Raw genomic sequence first — 13834 nt, 5'->3', positions numbered from 1 at the left:
TGCAAGCATCTGCAATTTGTTCCTCCCTCTTCATTCCACTGTTCTGGTCGTGACCTCGTCTTATTTCTTCAGTATTTCTCCACTTGCTTCAAAGTTCAGTATAATCATTCAATACAGCAAGAGCCCCAACACCGAGATATTGTTATTTTGGAATCATACTAAAGTAACCAAAGCAGATAGACCGGAAGGATGGACATTAAGTGCTGAAACCATCGGGGATGAATGTTTGTGGTGAAAAGGAAAACAGTGGAAAACACGAGTGGATGATTCACCTTGCACAAGATATAAGGTTCATAATGGAACTCATGAATGGTGGTTCCCAGATAAGCCTATGAGGTACTGTAATAAAACAGGTGACTCATGAATAAAATAATTTCATCAAATTGTATAATTGCACAGGAGAAGAAGGTCCCTATAAAGGGACACCAGAGATATCCCTGTAGAGGAATTTTTAAAGGACCAAGGACATATGTTATCATTGTCCGGGTTGGACAACCCAGGCCTGTTAGTTGAAGCTGCAGAGCAACTTTAAATTGTCCTGGGAACAAGCAGTGGGAGAAAGAAAACAAGCTGTGCACAAACAAGAAGCCAGGTGCAGAGCAAGTCCTGGGAACTGCGAAATCAACACACTCTCATCGGCACACTCTGATCAGGCGCCTGCAGCATGCTCACCAATCAGCGACATGGATGCCCGCGTGGCCAGAGACTTTTATCCAATCACCTGTGTGTAAAGTCGTGTGAGCGGTCGGTTTAAGTTATAAATATGAGCTGTTTGTTTAATAAAGTGAGCACGGCATGTAGGCATATTGGTGTGATTGTCGTGACTTGGCCAACTCTCCACGGGGGACCCTCTTCATCAGGCGCCCGAACAGGGACTCATTTAGTCGCTTAAATGCAGTTTAGCTTAAATGATGTTCGCTTAAATGCGGAAGTCTCCGTGCATCGGACCCGAAGGGAAGTTGTCCGATTTGGGAGCTGGAGGTTGTTGGAGGAAAATGCCAGATCAGTGCTACTGTAGGCTGTACACCTCAGCTTTGTCCCCTGTATAGCCCCAGACCAGGACTGCAAGTGCGGTCAGTAAATAAATTGTAGACAATGAAAGTTTAATATTAGTAAGACTGTACCTGACAGTTCAAAGAAGTTTCTAAGAACAGAAGACCCTGACCTCTAGGAGGCTGAGACGGTGGAGATTGTCTATTGTGATTACTCAGAACTGAGACGTGCAGAACCTGAAGCGATCATCCTTGAAAGAAAAAGTAAAATGGCGAAGTGGTCAAGATATAGAACAACTTGTGAAACCGACTGTCAAGATAATGACTAATAAAAGACTTGTTTGAAACCAATAGATTAGGTAATGCTTTCTAGAGACTACAAATGTAGAGCTAAAAATCCTGTAACCTTGTCACTCTCTGCAGAGGTGACGCAACGCTGCTGGACCGATTAAAACATGCAAACCTAGAGTAACCCATAAGAGTTTGAGTCTCTTCTTTTACAGAGGTTGGAGGCGGGCGGAACCTGGAAGGCGAAAAGCAGAGTCCAGAGTTCTGTGTAGAGCTGCAGATCGCACCCCCGCCGGAGGTAAGACCGCGTAGAGCAAATCGCGGCAGGGCTCTCCGCTGATATCCTCTCTGAGAGAGGGGAGGGCACTAACGAAGACTGCGACAAAAAAAAAAAAAAAAAAACACCCAAAAAATAACAACGTGGCAGGGCTCTCCGCTGATACCCTCTCTGTGAGAAGGGAGAGAACTCAGGAAGACCGTGATGGAATTAGACGTGGCAATTAAGCTCTTAACTAGTATCCTCTTTAAGAGAGGGGAGAGCACTAGAGAAACAGAAGTGGATGCTTTAGTTCGCTGGACACAAAAAAAGGATAAGCTTCCCGAGCCCGTGTTATTGTTTAGTATTATGGAATGGAGAGAAGTGGGAAATTGCCTCTGGGATACTACGATCGAGGGAGGTAGAGAAGGAAAAGAAGTTAAAGCATTCGGAGCTACGTGGTGGTCGATAGTTAACACTCTGGAAACTATGAAGGCGGAAAAGAAAGTAGCGGCAGCAGCTATAGAAGCGTTGGGGGGAGATGTGGTAGAAAAGCCAATAGAGCAGAAGGGTGATTCACCTAAGCCTTCTCTCTTGGCTACACTTTTCGGAGTTGGGCATACTCGTCCTATGAAGGGTATGTCCGCCCCTGCGTGTTCAACAGTGCAGGAGCTTTTAGATAAGACAGAAGACAAACCGGAAGTTACTTCTCAGGGGTCTGTTGTAACTGAGCCAAACCCGGAAGAGGCTGTCGAGCCTCCCCAGGAAGGAGGAGCAGCGAGTCCTGCTGCACCAATTGGAGCTGTGGGTGGAGCAAGACCAAAACAGAGGGTGGCTACAGCTCGTAGGTCAAATTCAGGGGGGACAAAAGCGCTGTCCGATGTCTATCCTCCTCTTCCTGAAACATCATTGGACAAATTTGAGGAGGAAGGCGGGGAGAAACTTTGTGATAACAATACAGAGAAATCCTTACAGGAGGTAATAGATAAATTAAGAAACCTGGAAAAGCGAGTTGAAATGAACCTGCCTACTACTTCAATCCCTGTAGTTCCTCCAGTTAGCCCAACTACCCCTCCGATGCTAAACTTGGGAAAAGATCCAATCCTACAGCGTTGGTCTGATGTTCATGATGCTATTTTGGAGGGTGACTGGAAGGTGACTAGCTCGTTAGCTTGTCCAGTAGTGATTAATAATATTGGTGCACGTAATTGGGACGTGATTTATGGAAGTTTAATGATCATTTTTAGCGATTGGAGTGTTGCGACCTGTTCTTCCAACTTTTATGATGATCTCTCAGAATTGGCAAAATTGTTGTGATAGACCTGAAAGACTTTCTTTTAAATTCAACCCCAGAAGGTAAATCTTACTACACAAATAACTAATCTGCATGATGCTCAAAGGCTTTTAGGAGACCTACAGTGGGTTCGTAATATAGTTGGCCTCACTAATGATGATTTGCAACCGTTCTGATCCTAGTTGCATGGCACTGAAGCCAACAGTCCTCGAACTTGTTCACCAGAACAGTGGGCTGCCCTAGAAGTTGTGTCCCGCAAGATTCAGACTGTTTGGTGTGGTCGCCAAATGGCAAATCATCTGTTATCTTTTATGGTTTGAAATGTTGCCACTTCACCTTTTGCCCTTATTTTGCAATGGCAAAAGAAAAAGGGGGAAAATACGGCAATCGTTTTAGAGTGGTTGTTTTTGCCATTGCAACCCAGACGTTGTATTTTAAAGTCGTCCTGAAGCAGTAGCGGCCTTGGTGAGAAAAGGAAGAGACAGGATTGTTGAAATTGATGGGACTGAACCGGCAGATATCAGTATTCCAGTCCGTGGTGATGATTACGAATGGCTTCTGAGACATTCAACAGCCATACAGGAAGCCTTGATGGGCTATACAGGTGTTGTACACAACAACCGGCCAAAAGGACCTCTCTGGAAGATGTTAGAACATTACCAGTGGATTGCGAGACCGTTATGCTCAAAAAGACCAGTTGAAGGGCCAACGGTGTTTACAGATACAGGACAAAAGATGAAGAAGGCTGCGTGTGTTTGGCAATCCGATAATCAGTGGCAGAAACAAGTGATCACCGGTGAACCAGGGGACAACCTTCAAACCTTAGAACTGAAAGCAGTGTGTTGGGCATTGGGAAGCTGGAACAATACACCTGTAAACATAGTATCAGACTCATTGTACGTAGTTGGTGTAGTACAGCGCATTGAAGATGCCTTGTTGAGAGAGACAAAGAATCCACATCTTGGTGAAATGTTTATACAACTGCGTAGTACTCTTCGACAGAGAAAACATGAATTTTGTATTATGCATATTAGAAGGCATCAGTGGACCATTGGTTTGGGCGAAGGTAATGCTAGAGCTGATGAAGCAGTCAGCTCTCTGGCAATAACTCCTCCAACAAATAAGTTTGAAGAAGCTCGTAACAGCCACGAGATGTTTCATCAGAATGCAAAGTCTTTACATCGACAGTATCAAATACCCATAGCAGATGCAAAGGGTATTGTCCGCTCCTGTCCTCAATGTAGTCATCAAGGACCTGGTTTAGGGGTGGGCACTAACCCAAAAGGTCTGAAGGCACTTCAGGTTTGGCAAATGGATGCAACACATGTACCTGACTTTGGGAAGCTTAAGTATGTGCATGTCACAATTGACACCTATTCTCATTTTATATGGGCCACTGCACAAACCAGTGAAAAGGCGTTACATGTGGAGAGACACTTAATGTCCTGTTTTGCTGTCATGGGAGTACCTGTAGAAATAAAGACAGACAATGGTCCAGCGTATAGTAGCCAACGAGTCGCTAGGTTTATGACAACTTGGGGAATTAAACACGTTAAAGGGATTCCTCACTCCCCAACGGGGCAAGCAGTTGTTGAAAGGGCAAATCGTACCCTGAAGTATTATCTTCAGAGACAGAAAGTATCGCAGGACACAGACGTAACTAAACGGTTGACTAAGGTGTTGTTTACCTTAAACTATCTCTCCCTTACGGAGGGTAGAGAGGGACCACCTGTTGTTATACATCACCAAACAGCGCGAGGGAACCAAACAACTACAGTTCCTGGTTTGAATGTTTTTTATAAAAATATGGCTTCAGGCGTATGGGAAGGGCCTAATCCGGTGTTATTTATCGGTAGAGGTTATTTTTGTATCTCCACAGATAAAGGACCTATAATGGTCCCTAGCAAGTTTGTGCGACCTGTATGTCAAGATCAGAAGACGGAAAAGACTCAGAGTGAGCAGACGGAATGAACTGTCTATGTTGTAAGGGATGTAACCCGTGGGTATTGTGCCGCTGTATGCTATGTGGGGTAAAACGGTTCTGTAAACCAAAGCTTAAATGTAAATGGTGTAAAGAGTGTATGTGTTTGATTAGTAACTGGGCATGAAACAAGAGAAAGCATACGACTAGTGTAACACCATGCTGGTTGGAGACAGTATACATCATCAGAATCTGTGAAAGCACAGATTTGTGGGGTAGAATATTTAAAAAACAAATAATTGTGGAAATTGTAGGAGTAAACATGTTTGAGTGGTGGACTTGGTTTACCATCTTGATGAATATTAAGCCATTGGCCAAAGTATTTTTGTCATCTTGCCTAGGACAAACATATGGGTGACATGGGCAAATATCACGGGAATAACAGACTTTTGTTTAAGTCTGCAACAGGCAGGCAACCCCTTTAGAACTTGTTTAATTGGTATTCTCCTGCAAGAGAATGAAACAAATTTTGATGGTTTTTGGAATGTTAAAACAGTGGATCTGACTTCCAATCAGAATGGTACATGCATGAGTCCAAATGGCAGCATTAAATGCTAAGAATATACGAAGGTTAGCATGTTGAGGATAGAAACAATTTAATCTTACGTCACAGATTTTAAGTTCATTATTGCTTGATGTAGATAGTGTTAGGCATGCTACATTACAAAATAGAGCTGCAATAGATTTTTTGTTATTAGCACATGGACACGGTTGTGAGGATTTTGAAGGGATGTGTTGTTTGAACGTTTCCGATCATTCCATATCGATGCACAAGAAGTTGTCACAACTGCAGGGAAACATGAAGCATATTCTTGCTGATGATAAACCCTTTGATGAATGGTTGAGAGGATTGGGGATAACAGGTTGGTTAAAGTCGTTATTGTTGGAAGGAATACCCTTTGTTATAATCATTGTTGCAATGTTCTTAGTTTTTAGCTGTTTATTTTCTTGTTTGAAGAAAGGTTTAACATCTATTGTGAAACAGACATGGGTTGTCCAAAAAGAAAAAGGGGGATATGTAGTGGGATTTTTAAAGGACCAAGGACATATGTTACCATTGTCCGGGTTGGACAACCCAGGCCTGTTAGTTGAAGCTGCAGAGCAACTTTAAATTGTCCTGGGAACAAGCAGTGGGAGAAAGAAAACAAGCTGTGCACAAACAAGAAGCCAGGTGCAGAGCAAGTCCTGGGAACTGCGAAATCAGCCCACTCTCATTGGCACACTCTGATCAGGCGCCTGCAGCATGCCCACCAGTCAGCAACATGGACCCCACGTGGCCTAGAGACTTTTATCCAATCACCTGTGTGTAAAGTCAGGCGAGCGGTCGGTTTAAGTTATAAATATGAGCTGTTTGCTTAATAAAGTGAGCACGGCATGTAGCCATATTGGTGTGATTGTCGTGACTTGGCCGACTCTCCACAGGGGACCCTCTTCGTCTCCTGATACTGGGAAAACTTAAATAATACAGCACAGTAGTTCTGGAAGGCCCCTGAAGGATTATTTTGGATATGTGGAAAAAGGGCATATTCAGGATTGCCTCCTGACTGGAAGGGTTGTTGTTTGTTGGGAATAATACAACCTGGGTTCTTTCTACTACCTGATAAAAAGGGGGAAGAACTTGGAGTCCCAGTATATGATGAACTGAAATGACAAAAAAGAAATTATATGGGGGAACTCAACAATGGGGTGAGGATGAATGGCCCCCTGAAAAGATTATACAGATCTATGAGCCAGTGTAAGAGTTGGTCTAAAGAGAACGATATTGTCTCAACATTGCTAACAGAGACCTGGAGATGGAATGTGGTCCTCATGGACACCGAGGCCCAAAGACCCTGGGAAGGAAAACTGCATGGTACGAGGAGTACTGTGCCGCTCCCTGATACCCGGCACTGGAAGGAACAACTACGATAAGGCCGCATAACAGCTGTCCAGAAGATGGATCACAACCGTGGTCATAACAATGAACCAGAAAACATAAACTTCAGGTGAACTTTCTTCATTATAAAATCATTATAATAAAAAAACACACCTCCTGATCTGAAGCTACCCGCCTCTAAGGCAAACCATGCCTTGGGCACTCCTCTTTGGACATGTGTGATAACCTGGCTCAAGAAGGCGGAGACTGGCAACAATCCATGGACCAGAGGAGTAAGGTGTGCTGCTTGGCATAAAAGATGGCTTCTTAGCAACCGAACTTTGGAGATCTTCCCCACCAAGGATCGGAAGGACCGGCGGGACACTTCCTAGACCTGGGACCATAGGAACGCCTTGGGCCCGTGGTAGTAGCTATAATCATCTTTCCTTTTCTTTTTACTTTATCTTTTCTTCACTTTCTGTCATTCTACCTATCGCACGCCACTTAACAGGCAAACAATAAAATTGTGGTGTTTGATTGAAGCATAACCCCTTGGCGTGGTCGCCTTGATTTTTTGTGCTTCGAGATCATAGTAAACGAACCATCACAAGTCCACTGAGTGGACCATGACAGCCAGCCACTTGGGCACAAGATGGAAGTTGGGGATATCGGACCCCTATTTATATGTTAAACCAGATTATCAGACTACAGGCTGTAGTAGAAGTTATAACTAACAAAACTTCAGCTGCTTTAGAATTGATTGTTAGACAACAAAACCAAACCAGGGCTGCTGTATACCAGAATAGATCGGCCCTGGATTATCTATTAGCTGAAGGAGGCGTATGTGGAAAATGGAATATGTCAGTATGCTGTTAAAAAAAAAAAAAAAATTATGATAACAGAGAGGCAGTCCTGGATATAGCCCAAGAAATAAGGAAAATAGCACATGTCCCTGTACAGAAATGGAAATCCATGTTAGATGCGAACTGGTGGGACAATTTGAGAGGGATGGCTTGCTGGAAGAAGGTGGGTTTCTTCTTGCTGCGTGCAGTTACCAGATTGCTCTTTCTCCCTTGTCTACTACCTTGTTTTATCCGACTAATAACCAGTGTTGTGCAAGGCATGCATGTAGTAGCCATGCCTACAGATCCAGAATTGGCAATATCCAGGACTACCTCTAAGGTGATGGTATTGAGAAAAACAATTAAAGATGAGAATCTGGAGAAAACAAAGCTCGTTTATGAACAAAACAACAGACTGTATAGAATAGCTCAAGCCAAATAAGCTATAAAAAATTAAAATGGAGGGACTGTGAGAAACCAACGAACAGATACTGGCTTTTCACTAAGTGCTGTGCTGGACAGATAACAAGCTGCCCTTCTCAGGTCAAAAGTTCACCGCAAGGAAGACATCTGACTTCATCCCTGCACGACCACCAGATGACCCCCCCAACCGAAAAGCACAAGCACAGTGGGGGTGGAGTTATTTAAATCACTTCAAGGAATATTGTAAATAGTTGTGAGAAAATAAGGAATGTGTGTTATAAACGATAACAATTAAAACAATTTTATTTTGGGTTCAATCAATTTAGGTTGAGAAACAAAAAGCAAAACCAGCACTGGGTGCGCAGAGAACTCAATTAGTTCCACCACACGCACACCTGAGTCCTAAAAGCAGCGTCTTTTATGCCCGGATCTTGACCAATCTCTTCTCCACGGATGTTCGTCCTGCGATTTCACCATTGGGTCGCCAGGGCACGCCCTCTCCTCCTATTGGATCCTCTTTGGCGCACTTGTTTGAATCTCAGAGTCTTTGTCTCCTTTGGTGGGCTTTCCTTGGCAGGCTTTTCTAAGCAGCGATTGCCTCAGAGGAAGGGGGAGCTTTCACATTGTCTCAAAGGAGAATCACACATGCCCATTCATTACAATTGTGATACAGGTTTTAGATTTACACAGGGTACAGCAATTATACTTATCACACTACATTCTATTTTTGACATGAATCATGACTGCGTTTATCACAATTCCCCCTTTTGGTTTTGTTTACCTTATTGATTTATGTTTTCAATCAAATCAAACAGGGATAAGTAACAACCCCCCAAATATTTCCAGGAGTATAACACTCACTTCAGTAACTCAATTACATACAACAATTGATAAGATTAAATAGTTACCCTTTGTTATATTTTTGACAAGTTTTACAAACACATTTTTAGCAACTGTGGGAACTTCATATTTGACTCCCGTTTTCATCTCATGATAAAACAAGCTAGATAACCAACGATGTTTTTTATCTTCTTCTTTCTTTATCCATCCCTCTGTTTTCTCAATATAAAGTTGGAAGTATAAAGGGTGTCCACACCTTCCCACAGGATTCCAATCAGGACCCATATCAAGAGAGGTCTGGTCAGGATCATAATGCTCAGCGGTCACCGCCCCAGGGGTTGCAGCCCTCGGCAGACCTTGTCAGCTGCAGCACCGATTCCCTCCGGTCTTGACCTCTCCGGTTTTTACCAAGGTGTGCCTTTCTTTTTAAGACTTCCAACACAACAAACACCAACAGAGGTCCTGGAAAATTGGGGAAAAGTGGGTTCCATCAGCTACTAAAGATAACATCGGTTCTCTTGTACTTTAAATTACTGTAATTTCAATTACCCTTTTACAGAAGTCAATATAAATTTCCCTAGCCGTTACATCAAGTTCTTTTAAAAGTAAGTTTGATATCCTCAAGTTCAGTTATGACTCTCCATTCCTTTATTGTTAATTGATATAAATTTACCATGATTGTTCCTTTTTTTTTTTTTTACTTCCAATTTCATTCCTAATTGTATAATCAAATCTCGTCCTTTTAGATTCAGTCTTTACATTTTTGATAATAGGAACCCTGAAAGGTTCCCCTGTTGCTCCTACTACCAAAGCTGTATCTATTTGCTCGACATCCCAAAGGGATGTGCCAAACTGTAGATCGTTCAGCTCCTGTATCAACTAAAAACATTACTTTCTCCTCTTGGGGACCAATCTTTATAAATTTATCAAGGGCTCAGATGTTTTTGTCCCCAGAATGTAGAGCCCTGATACCCCTATTCATCTTCATTAAACATCTGTTTGTCCTTCATTCGTCTCTTCCAGTCCTTTTTGACATGTCCCCTCTGCTCATAATGATAACATTTGGGCATTTTCCCCAGGAAATCCTCCATTTGTTGAGTTTCCCAGACTGCCGCTACAAGCATTCTTGCTTTCTCTTTTTGTTTTTCCTCATCCCTCCGAACATACACTTTCTGAGCTTCCTTCAACAGTTCTTTTAATCCTTGTTCTTGCCAACTGTCCAACTTTTCTAGCTTCTTTCATATATCCCCCCATGATCCGGCCACAAATTGGATTTTTAGAAATGCTTCTCCAACTGGAGAGGCTGGGTCTAGCCCTGAATACATTTGTAAATTTTTCCTCAGTTTCTCTAACCAATCCACAGGAGACTCGTCCTTTTCCTGTTGTTCACTAAAAACCTTATTAATATTCTGCCCCCTTGGAACTGCCTCCTTGATTCCTTGGATAATCAACTCTCTCAAATCTGACATATTTTGTCTATCATGGGCATTTTGGTTACTCCAATTCGGGTTCTGGTTAGGCCATTTCTCTTCCCCAGGAGGACCTTGTTGATGCCTTCTTTCCCACATCCATATTCCTGCCTGTCTAATCATAAATCTTTCTTCAACTGTAAGTAATATTCCCAAGATAGATTGTAATTCTTCCCAGGTATAGGTATTAGGATCTAGGAACTGGTCTAATCGTTCAGAAACTCCCTAAGGATCATCTAACAGACGACCCATTTCTTTTTTAAAGAATCTCACATCTCCTGTATTCAAAGGTACCGATACAAATCCAATTCCTCCTGTATCTCCTCCCATCGGTACCTCTCGGAGGGGAGCCAGAGCCACTGCTCCTTCTTTTTTATAAATTTCATCTCTTTCTTTCTGTACTGTTTTACTCCTTGTGTGACTAGAAGGAGAAGAGAGTAGGGAAGTCGAAGGAATGGGGTCAGGAGGTAGTAGGGGAGCCGACGGAACGGGGTCAGGAGGCAGTGGAGGATGTATTCTCTCCTGACGGCCTTCTGCGTCCTGCCTTAAATAAGGCGGGGGTAAATTGTCTAATGGCTCCCATAATAACGTGGTTGGTTTAGTTTCTCTCTCCCGTGCCTCCCTTTCTCTCTTTTCTCTCAAAGGAAATAATGAAACCAATCTTCCCATCTCCGACCCTCTCCACAGTGCAGCATATTCACTTTCTTCCTGACTAAAGGGCTCTTTATTATTCACTTATAAATTAAATGTCTTACAAATCCAGTCATCAAAACATCCAAATATCGGCCAATATACATAATCGGATTGAATTTCCTCTCTCATCCACACATCCATACAGTAATGGACCATTTTTTCCTTAGTTTTTCCCTCTTGAGATGGCCAGTGACCCCAATGCCTGAGCATTATTCCTAAAGCACTATCCAGGGGAATAATTTTTGGGTATTCCTTTTCTTCCTTTGTTTCCTCTTCAAATCTTGACTCCTGTTGGCCCATTTTCATTAGGAATTTTGTGGCAATTCCTATCGCCCTTAGCAACCATTAAGTGTCTTGCAGGGGTTATGCGCCCCCCCGACGATATCCGGGAGTATTACACCCTTGGTTGCCGATACCAATGTCTACAGGGGGTTTTGGACCTACCACTCACCCGCGAATCCTAGGACTTTTACAGCGGCTTCCTATCGCCCTTAGTTACCGGTAAGAGTGTCCTGCAGGGGGCTGAACCCTTCACCCACCCACATACCCTATAGGAGTCGCGATCCCACCCATGAATCCTATAGGAACCGCTTTGGTCCTTCACCGGCCAGGTCCCTCGCGGGAGTTTGGAACCGCGGTTAGAAGACCTCCACACCTGCTTTGGAACTCAAATCCTGGCTCCGAAACTAGAGTCCGTTTCCAGAATTAGGTCCCTTCTCAATCACACTCTTACACACAAGTAACCGATCCCACCCAACCGAACAGCTTCCCTTATACTCACGACTCTGTCGTCTTCGTTAGGATCTTCGTGCACCAGAATTACGGGTCCTTTATACTGAAGTTTTTCCCTAGGAGCTCCAATCCCTTTTGGTTATTGTTTCTCTTTTGTTCGTTGATCTCCGGAGACTGACCCAGACTGCTACTCCCGAGCCACAATCTGTGGGGCGCCCCTCGAGAAGTCACAGTCCAGGAAAGCACAGCGAGATCACGTCGGGGTCACCAAATTGTTATAAACGATAACAATTAAAACAATTTTATTTTGGGTTCAATCAATTTAGGTTGAGAAACAAAAAGAAAAACCAGCGCTAGGTGTGCGGAGAACTCAATTAGTTCCACCACACGCACACCTGAGTCCTAAAAGCAGCGTCTTTTATGCCCGGATCTTGACCAATCTCTTCTCCACGGATGTTCGTCCTGCGATTTCACCATTGGGTCGCCAGGGCACGCCCTCTCCTCCTATTGGATCCTCTTTGGCGCGCTTGTTTGAATCTCAGGGTCTTTGTCTCCTTTGGCGGGTTTTTCTAAGCAGCGATTGCCTCAGGGGAAGCTTTTACATTGTGTCAAAGGAATCACACACGCCCATTCATTACAATTGTGATACAGGTTTTAGATTTACACAGGGTACAACAATTACACTTATCACACTACATTCTATTTTTGACATGAATCATGACTGCGTTTATCACATATGTATATGGCTGATGCAACCTTAATGGTATAAGTAGATCATATTTGAATTCGTTTGACACGCCTCTGACTAGAGTCGTGCACCCAGCGCTGTGGTTTTTGCTCTTTGACTTTGCCTCACAATAAAGATTTCTGAACCTACCTTTAGCGGGTCAGGTATTTATAACACTCTGGGTGAGAGGGAGTGAGTGAGTGAGTGGCTGCGTGGGGCTTGGTTGCAGGCTGGGATTAAACCATGACAAGGGGGATTTTAGGGACAGGCCCTGGTGCAGGGCAAAGGATTTTAGGAATGGACCATGGGGACAGGGGAGAGGATTTTAGGGACAGACTGGGGTGCGGGGGGAAGGAATTTTAGTGATGGTCTGTGGATGGAGGGAAGGATTTTAGACATGGACTGGCTGGCAGTCAGGGATAAGATTTTAGTGACAATCCGGGGGAGCAGGGGGGTGGATGGGTTTAGGAATGGACTAAGGGTGACAAGGGGAAGGAATTTCGGAATGGATCAGGGGCATGGGAAAGGACTTTAGGGACAGACAGTTGGGTCAGGGGGAAGGATTTTAGGGACAAAGTGGGTGGGCAGGGGAAGGGTTTTAGGGTTGGACCGTGGGATGGGGGTAAATATTTTACCTATAGACGCGGGGGGGGGGGGGGGGGGGGGGGGGTGTCGAGGAAGGCTTTTAGTGACTAACCGGGGGTGGGGGGAAGAATTTTAGCGATGGACCAAGGCAGACAGGGGGAAAGATTTTAGAATAGACCTGAGGTAGGGGGAAGGATTTTAGGGACAGACTGCGGGGGTTCAGGTGATAAGTAGTAATAAAGATGTAACAGCCCTGACAGAGAAAAGTTTGAAATAGGGCCCCCATTAGCCAAGGACAAAGGGTAGAGAGCCGCTACATAGTTGCATAAATAAGACCACCAGTGTTTTGAACATTTAGGTTTTGCTACATAGTTGCATAGATAAGACCACAAATAGTTTCATCATACATTGTATGAAGAAGAACCCCTCATGGCTTAGGAATTTGCTGAAACAACTGGATCTTGAATAGACGCAACTGAGCATGCGTCAAAGAGAAAGGTGAACCAAAGGACAAGTGATGAAGACTACGGAAAGACCACCGAAGTAACGACTACCAAAGAGACTAATGACTGTAAAAGGACACTAGATGGCAGCAAAGACCGCGATATAGCCAGTACATGCATATTATAATTAGTTCTAAGAAAAGGTGTGTCTTATATTAATGATTTCTTTGTCTATGTGATGAATATGTATGTTTTAACTCTTTATAAACAGTTGTATACTGAAGCTAGGTGCATACGCTTGGAGGAGCGATCCCCCGTGTGCAGGGCACCGCAATAAAGAATACCTGCTTAACAGTAACCAAATTGCTGTTAGGTTTGACTTTCTTCGTTTTAAGCTGATACCTATTTCTTGAT

The 13834-nt window shown here is 43.7% G+C and overlaps 1 protein-coding gene across 1 annotated transcript; it reads left to right on the top strand.

Annotated features, from left to right (window-relative positions):
* The first annotated feature begins 880 nt into the window (after positions 1–880).
* On the top strand, positions 881–2853 carry LOC121080690. The gene is made up of 3 exons (XM_040578832.1): positions 881–981; positions 1498–2467; positions 2585–2853. Exons 2-3 carry the CDS (start codon positions 1762–1764, stop codon positions 2851–2853), a joined length of 975 nt encoding a protein of 324 aa, XP_040434766.1. The 5' UTR covers positions 881–981; positions 1498–1761.
* The last annotated feature ends 10981 nt before the right edge of the window (positions 2854–13834 follow it).

This window comes from Falco naumanni, chromosome W (assembly GCF_017639655.2).
Source record: "Falco naumanni isolate bFalNau1 chromosome W, bFalNau1.pat, whole genome shotgun sequence".
Lineage (NCBI taxonomy): Eukaryota > Metazoa > Chordata > Aves > Falconiformes > Falconidae > Falco > Falco naumanni.
This window is presented reverse-complemented; position numbering and strand designations above follow the sequence as displayed.